Genomic DNA, 9,157 nt, shown 5'->3' on the forward strand with positions numbered 1-9,157 from the left:
CCCATATTCTTAATTCCCCACCGCCCTCAATTCCGCCACGTGTTTTTTTAACCAATCTCAACCGTCTACATCATTTACATTTTTAATATTACAAGTCTAAGCACAAATTTAATTTAGAAGAATTTTATTTGGTAAGATCTTAACAACAATTTCAGCTAACTGGCGCCCACAGCGTCCACGTCTCTTCATGCGAAAATCCCCGTCGTAATAGTCCATTCGCCCTACGGCACAGGTGGACGACATCCGTCGGTAGCACGCAATCCAACGGCTGGCATTTATCTACTTTCTCTCTATTAATAATTCCGCTTCGCGCGACGGCTGGTCTGAGCGACTGCGAAGGTGGAAGGAAGATGGAGGAAGAGGGGCCGATCTGCAAAACGCCACAATCGGCGAGGCTACGGCGTCTGCATCCACGGAGGCTGAAGACTGCCGCTGCTGGCGAAGAACTGGCGAAGAGGATATGTTCTGCGGAGGAGAACACCTCGACTTCGACTTCGCCGTCGGCAACTTCGTCTTCACCAACATCGAGCTCACCATCGTCCTCCGAGTCAGAGGAGACGAATCCCCCTTGCGTCTCGCATGGGTGGGTGTCGGTGATTGGACGGCGGAGGGAGATGGAGGACGCCGTGTCCGTGGAGCCGGGGTTCTTTGGCGCCGGGGAATATGATTTCTATGCGGTGTACGACGGGCACGGCGGTGCTATTGTTGCTGAAGTGTGCAAGGAGAAAATGCATTTTGTGGTGGCGGAGGAGGCTGATAAAGGGGAGAAGGGGGAGGGGGATGAGGAGAAATGGAGGAGGGCAATGGCGGCGAGCTTTGAAAGAGTTGATGGGGAGGTGGCGGAGGAGAAGAAGGGGACGGTGGGGTCTACTGCCGTGGTAGCGGTGGTCGGGAGGCGGCGGATTGTGGTGGCGAACTGTGGGGATTCAAGAGCGGTGCTATCGAGGGGCGGTGTTGCGGTGGCACTTTCGGATGATCACAAGGTTTGATATGTTTTCTAGCAAGCATGTGCTGTAGTATATTTGGTTTTCAAAATTTGCCCATATTTCTTCTTCATAGAATCGTTTATGATCATTGATGTTGTTCTAGGAAACTCTTTTCTATGGTGCGGATCGTCGACAGTTATCTTCGTACTGTAGAGCTCATTTCGAATACTTTATGATGCTTCCATAAGTCATCAACTTCTTTATAGATCATGTATTGGTACAGGAGTTTGATGCACGATTATTATTATTATTATTAGGGATAATATTGTTATTATGATTATTATATTTTTGTGTTTGGGAGAACGTAGTGGAATATTGGAAGGTGTTTCTTGCACTATTAAGGTTCTCTTTTTTTTAGTGGGATAGTAAGAGAGAAGTCAACCATCTGCTTCGAAGATGAGGATGAATGTAGAGGAATAGTTCCTATTGTTGAATTAGTTATTTTCCTTCTTCCCTATTACGTACAGAAATCTAAATTAGAGTTATTTCTTGGTGCAAACAAGAGTTTTCCTCTTCCTAGAATCAAAAGTTATAGCGCTTCTCTTGAAGAATCCAATGACCTTCCCACTAGACACCCAAAAAAAACTCCTTTTATTCGATCGGATTATAATCCCCTCTTATCTCACTTCCTCTCCCATCATTTCTTTGTTTCTTCTTGCTGTGGACATCATTCAAAATTTGGTTTCTTCCTTTCTTTATGGAGCAATATGTGAATGGTTAATTGTGAATGGATCTTAAGTTTGATTGTCACCACACACCACCACCACCAACAACAAGCCTTTATCCCACTAGGGGGGTCAACTACATGAATCAGTTTTCTTCATTGTATTGTATTAAGAGTCAAATTCTTATTTAAATCTAATAACAACAACACTCTCGTTGACAGTTCTCAAGCTCTGGATGAGAAAATTGAAGGGTTGTGTTCGCTAATTGATAGCCAATATAAAATTTGCTTAACAATCATGACATGAATCCTTTAATACATTGTGTTAAGTTTGACTATCACCGATCTTTGAAAATTAAGCATGAATAGATCATAAACTTTGTAGCCGCTAATTTTGAAAATTAAAATTAAATCTTGAAAATCAAAACTCAATCTATCCAAAATGGTTGAGAGAATTTAAGTTACACACGCAATATATAATCTTTCACTTGGCCAATTTGAATATTTATTTTTCTTGTTTAGTGGTCATGTCTGAACACTTTTATGTTTTCATTTATTAAGGAGATTAATTGAGACTTTTTAGTGCCTCTATCCATCTGTGATAAGCCTTATAGTTTTTTTTTCCCTACATTATTTTTTATTTTATTGCTAATTGTTTATAAATTTTTGTATGCTTTGTAATGATCATCTGTTTAATGAAATATCCCACTTTTTTGAAATTTTATTTTACTTTGCTCTTCTAGAATTATTAATAATAGATTTGACAATAATTTTTACTTTTTCTGTCGTTTAACATCATATACTTGGCATCATTTTTGTTTCACTGAGCTATCAGTATAATAGTTGAATATAACAAATTAGAATATGATATTGCACTTTGCAATACATAGAGTCTGCTATCTATTCAACTTCAAGACAATCAACGCATTCTTATAGATCTTAAAAGCCACAATATCATAAGAAAATTTATATTTTGTGATATGTATGGCATTTAGAGATATTAGATTTTTCTTTAAATCAGACTTATACTTGACTCCAACTGACAATACAAGTATATCTACATGAGTCATTAATTTCATAATATTAGAACTGTTAGTCTTACGCATAACTCCATTTTTAAGTAAATACAACCATCAAAACTCAGTTCTTATGTGAATAATTTTTCTAAATCAGACACATTTTTAGAATAATTTAAAATCTATTGTTCTTTACACTTATTATTTTCAATTACTATAAGAGCATCACTGATATCATAACAAATAAATTTGCAAAAATACTTGCATGAGATGATTTATTCTCTTTTGATTGTCATCTTTTTCTTGTTCCTCTTTTTATAACAAAATAATTTGTCTTTATGTGTCATTTCTTATTATAGTAGAAATAAGTGATCATATTCTTAAATTTATTCTATGATTTACTCATATCATGATTAGAAGATGACTCTTGCCCATACAATCTCCCTTTAACTTTCAAGAAACTTTTAGTTTGTTTATTGCCTCCCTCGAGCTTAAAAATCATCTTGAAAGAAGTGAATTCTTGACATTGTTTAAGTGTATTAGCTTATGATCATACAACATGATGTCTTGGAAGTATTTATAAAAAGGAGATAAAAAAAGTAATAAAAATATTTGATGCTCTTATTATCAATTGTATTAATATTTTAAAATCTTGCAAAATTGAATCGAACTTGTTAATTCAAATGTAATTTGATTAGGATACCTTCGTACATACATAATAAACGTTGTCTTTATTTTTTTATAATTGGAGAGACTATTAGTCATGTATGATGACTCTACACTGATCCACAAATCTCTTATAGTTGTTTACTTTAAAATATATGTCAATACCTTATTTGTGAAACATAGCTAAATCATTAAGAGAGTCTTCTCATCCATCTCTATTTTTAAATATCCCATGGGCGGTGCTTTACCTGATGCTCGTTGGATTAGGCACATCACATCTTGGTTATCTAGAGTCTAAAGTTCTTTAAGCATCGAACATCATAATTTCAAGCTTCATGGATATTATACTCATAATCTTACTTTGATGCTAATTGTTGAAATAGAAATAAAAATTTCAGGCAAAATGAAAATGAAAATGAGAGAATACATATATCATCAATACAAGAAAGAAGTTTACTTAGTTTAGTGAGATCTAACTATATCCATAGTTGCACAAGAATATAATTATTCACTAAGCTTTAAAAAAAGTGCATGAAAAGATCACACTTCATATGAAGTTAGAGATAAGGACATATATATCATTTGTCTAGCTGAGAGAATGCAATCACTTGTTATGAAGATGACGACTTGAAATATAGAAGGCGACGCTAATATGGTTGTAGTAACGTATTTATTGCAGGAGTCCAAATGAGAGCTACTTTCTTCTATAACAAATAGGTTTTATTTTTACTTGTTAAAATTGAAAATAACAACACTTATTCCTACTTGAAGAACTTTAAGACCTCCTACAAACACCGAAAAAGAATCTCTTTCTTTCTTGAATTTTTACTCTTTTCTTTCTTTCTTTGTTACTTCTTTTGCAAATTCCATGCTGTCATTGATTTTTTCCCCTTTTATAGAGCAACATGTTGTGATAGATGTACAGAGTTAAATGTGAATGGATCTTAAGTTTGTGGCCACTAATTTTGAAAAATTAAATATGAATGAAATTTGAGTTTGATTAACAAGAACGACTTCAAAAAATCCAAATTAAATCTTATCCAAAATGGTTAGAGAATTTTGACTCTACAACTAACATATGAGAGTTCACACACTTTAATGATATCTTGATATGCCAAAAGGTGTTGAAGACTTGACCAAATTTTTTAAAATCTAGAAAGAAAAATGAGACATCTAATTTGATGTTTGATATGGTGTCTTGGATTATCTGAAATTTCAACTCTCACTTGACACAAGTTTAGAAATTGTTTATGTTGCAGAGATTTTTGAATTGCTTTTTTGGATTTTTTTCCTTTTCATGAGATATTTCCTTATAGCAATCTTCTTACCCCACAGCCAAACAGACCTGATGAGATGAAAAGAGTGGAAGCAGCTGGAGGAAGGATTATAAATTGGGATGGATATCGCGTCCTTGGAGTGCTTTCTACTTCAAGGTCTATAGGTATGGATTGCACTTTTTTAATAGCTTGAAATAGTAGTCTATTCAGCCTTTTGTAAACAATGAAACAAATTAAGATGCATAGAATTAATGGTGCATTTTGTAAACAATGAAACAAATTAAGATGCATAGAATTAACGGCGCATTTACTTGGTTTGATTTGTACTTTTGCTTCCTATATTATGTCTTAGCTCAATTTCAAAAAGCTTTTTATATATTTATGATCCTATTAAATGAGACCATATTCAAGAAATTTTCCATTTTTTAATTTGTCTTCTTCCATATTACAAGGTAGAGTAAACTATTACCCAAGTTAACTATTGTAAGTTTGTACAAAGCATCTAATGGGACCTAGCTTTCATATGTTCATTTAGTTTGAAAATTTTTTGTAAGATCATCATTATAATCATCATCATCATGATTAATATTCTTATTCCAACTATTTAGGGTTAATTTCATAGTTCGTTACTTTATTCATTCCTACAAAAAGTATAAGAACTAGAATTTAAAGTGAGGAGAAATGGTTTATCCTAAACTTGGTGGAAGAGTTTTTAAATTTTTATATTTTTTATATAAGAACAAGAAAATTTATGAGTGAAATTACCATTATTACAAACAACCATAAGATGACGGGTGCAGAGGGCTTTTGGGGTTTGCAAAGGTCACCATCCTGTTCCGCAATTATCTGTTACATAAAGTTTAACTCTTTATGTTCAATTTATAATCATGCTATCTTTGATTTATACTTTAATATTTCCAGTTTTTTCACATTAATTCTATCTATCATCTTTATTGATGCCTTTTTTATCCTCCATACCCAAAATCATCATCTTTGTTTTTTCCTTTCTATTGCCATTAATATCTTTGTTCTTACTCTCTAATATATCATTTCTTATTTTATTATTTTGAGTTTTTCAAAATATTCATCTTAGCATTCTACTTCTATAACATTTGGTGGCAAGTGTTTTTCTGGTTGGCCAACACTTGTATCAATATTTTATGGTTAGTTTAATAGCTATCTATAAATCAACCTTTGAGTCTTCATGCGTTCTAATACTGAATAAAATTCATATGACATTTCTTCATTTTAAAAGTAAAATGAATTCTCTAAAAATCTTGGATATTTCAATGTTTAAAAATTTGTTTATGGCTTGAATAAATTAGCAAAAACTTGTTAACCTTTTATTGCTAAACTCAAGCCATGAAAATCCCATCGAACTTATTTCATACCTATCATAATGTTTATAAAGGAGGCTTATATATAGCTATAAACAATCATCTCTATGATTAATAACAAGCTTCACGTGTAAGCGAGGACTATAGCTGGTGATTAAGATCGGCCTTTGGTTGGTGCAAGATTGTCATTAAATATAAAGAAAGGTAATTAATAACTTTGAAGGAGTCCAAAGATTGAGGCCTTGTAGAGTTGGTTGAAGGTCACTATTGGATGCCAACAATGGTTAAAATCAATTCATCAAAGCTACGTTCAACATTTAGATGTCACCCTAGGCGGCCAACTATAGTTGACTAGCAAGTAGGAGTTTTGCTAGCGACCATTTGTTGGGTTGGGCAAAAAAGTTTTTTTTTTAAATTTATTATTCTCATTTTTATGGTTTGTCTTACACATGAATTTTTTCAGAACTATATCAAACCATGCATTGAGGCTTATAGCTATTTTTCATGGAGATGGCAGATATCCATTAAGTCAAGAAGACTCGTAGCTCTTTGGTAGACATGTTAGAGAGTTGTATGCCTGATTAATAGAATTGCCTTCAACATATTGGATAAGAAGAATAATTAGATTGATGAAAGCACTATTTTACATTTTATTAAAAGCTTTCAATGGTGAATAATGTATGCTTAATGAGAGTTTTAAATCTCAAAATTTCATAAGGCTCTTGTACTACAGAGGAGCATCCCAATGAGTTCAATCTTAATCACAATTCAGATGGGTTCTAGTGATATCATATTCGACATTAACACATTAATATGAAGCAGAACATTAATCCGCTGGCCTAATAATTTCCCCTGATTATACAACATTATGGATTTTCTGAATTGAAGGAAAGTACAATATACGAAATGAAATGAAATCTCTACAGCTCATGTTAAGTTTCATGAAATTGTTCCAGGGGACTTCTTCCTGAAACCCTACGTGACTTGTGAACCAGAGATCACAGTAACCGAGCGGAGCGATAAGGATGAATTCCTTATACTGGCAAGTGATGGATTATGGGATGCGATCTCAAATGAAGTAGCTTGCAGGATTGTAAGGCAATGCCTTTCAGGACAAGCGGCCAAGATGTTTCCAGGGGCCGTAAATGGTCGTTCGGCGGCCGAGGCGGCTGCTCTCCTGGCTGAGCTTGCCATTGCTCGAGGAAGCAAAGATAACATCAGCATCGTCGTAGTCGAGCTGACGAGAACAATTGAACGCTGCCTACGAAGAAGATGCAAAACGAAATCATGACAGGATTATTGTTTCTTTCCTCACTATTTTCTCGAGTCTGTTAAAGCAATTGTATTTATCTTTGCTTGTATTGCATTTATTCAACGAAGAAAATGCAGAACCAAATTATCTTTATTCGAAGTAGTGAATGAATGTTTAACAAAAAAAAAGTTTGCTCGAGGAAGTCTTGGATGTAAATTGGATTGAAATGGTAGAGCCAAAGGCATTCTGCAGAGCTTCAGAGTAAGTTCTTTGTTTGTAAGTATATAGTTCTGCGATCTCAGCTGAATTTGCAATATATGCTCGAATCGGCACTAATATTAGTTTCTGTTAAGAATGCTTTGTTAGGGTATAAACATAGTAATATAAGATTTTATTTGAGAAAATTTTTATCATTATTTTTTATTACTTTTAAAAATTTTTATAGTAGAAAATTGTTTTGAAATTTATTTTAAACGGAGCTTAAGGATTCATTTGGGATGAATTTTTTACTGATTATTAAAAAAAAAAATTATTAAAAAATTAATTTATATATTAAAAAGTTATTTTAAGAAGAAAGAAAATTATCTCAAACATAATCTAATGTTACATTTGGGATGATTTTTTTTATTGTTTTTAATTTTTATATTAAAAAGTTATTTTAAGAAACAGTAAGAAAATTATCCCAAATGAAATTTTACATTTTAAAGATCTTATATTTTTTTATTTCTTAGCCTTTTATTTTTAAGTTGCATTTAATGTATTTAAAAGCGTTTGAATTTATATTGATATTAATATTTGAATATGATGTCATAAATTGTAAAATTTTATAATTGATTTTATTTTAAAACACTCTGAGTTAAAGATATAAATTAAAATTTCATAATAACTGATTTGTAACAAATCCTTCACCTTATGTTTGTGCTTATCTACCAGGATGATTAAAATAAATTTACATTTATCTATAAAATTGTTTATTTTAAAACTTCTGCCGTTCATGTAGCCTTTTTAAGGTAATGTTCTAATAAGAATTCGGTTCAGAAATTGAGATTTTTTTGTTCGGTATGGAGTTGGGGGCTGGGTATCACTGACGAGAATCTGGGAAGTGGTCAGTTTTAATTTTTATAAAATTGTAAACAAATAGCATGAAATTAATTATAGAGATTATGATATTATTTTTAGTTATTTAAATATAAGTGTTGTGTGCTAGAATATTCATGACGGTAAAATAAAAGAATCTTTCGTTCTAATGTTGCACAGATATCTAACAAATAGTTAGAGAACTCTAAAAAAATTAGGATTTTATGTGGAAAATCCTAAAAAAGGAAAAAAAAAAAATACTAGGCCACAATGCCAAGTTGAAACGATTCTTCAATTGATTGAATAAAATGCAAAGATTGTCCATAAACTTGAGGCGGTCAGATTACAATAATTTAGGAAATGGGTTGATCTTCATGTGAATGATGACGGTTGGGCAAAAGTTTGATGGTGGTAGAGTGGAAGTCCAACGGTTATCGAGCAGAAGTCTGATAACAATTGATGGCTAGGTGAAAGTCCGGGGAAGGTCAACGGCCGGGCTAAAGTCCGACGATAGTCGGTGGCCAAACAATGATCAAGGAGGAGTCTGGTGACAAAAGAGCTCCCAGATTTCTCTTCCTATTTTCTATTCTTTCTCTTGGTTCCTCTCATTCTTCAATGAAGAATGAGTGGTCTATTTTTAGTTTTTCTGAGAGTTATCAGGGGCATGTTGGGAGTATTTTTGATGGACGACCGATATCAATTCCCCCAATTATAGACGAGCATTTTAGTATCTTAATGATGCTAGAATTCGGCAATCTTGGGCTTGTTGGATTCGTTTCGTCGAGCCACTCAATTCTATTATAAGCATGTCACATTTGAATATCATTTGGTCATTCAATTTATGCTTTGAACCTTCCAAATGTGCTTTAGGCCCTCAATTTG

The 9,157-nt window shown here is 33.1% G+C and overlaps 1 protein-coding gene across 2 annotated transcripts; it reads left to right on the forward strand.

Moving 5' to 3' along the window:
- Positions 1-319: 319 nt before the first annotated feature.
- Positions 320-7,400, forward strand: LOC110093201 (protein phosphatase 2C 51-like). Of its 2 annotated transcripts, none has more exons than XM_020818016.2 (3): positions 320-983; positions 4,668-4,773; positions 6,903-7,400. In XM_020818016.2, the coding sequence occupies exons 1-3, from the start codon at positions 351-353 to the stop codon at positions 7,235-7,237; spliced, it is 1,074 nt and encodes a 357-aa protein (XP_020673675.2). In that variant the 5' UTR covers positions 320-350; the 3' UTR covers positions 7,238-7,400. The 2 variants fall into 2 exon arrangements, with proteins under 2 accessions (XP_020673675.2, XP_020673676.2); XM_020818017.2 differs by having other exon boundaries at positions 6,942-7,400.
- Positions 7,401-9,157: the final 1,757 nt, after the last annotated feature.

This window comes from Dendrobium catenatum, unplaced genomic scaffold (genome assembly GCF_001605985.2).
Source record: "Dendrobium catenatum unplaced genomic scaffold, ASM160598v2 fragScaff_scaffold_1376, whole genome shotgun sequence".
Taxonomy (NCBI): Eukaryota; Viridiplantae; Streptophyta; class Magnoliopsida; order Asparagales; family Orchidaceae; genus Dendrobium; species Dendrobium catenatum.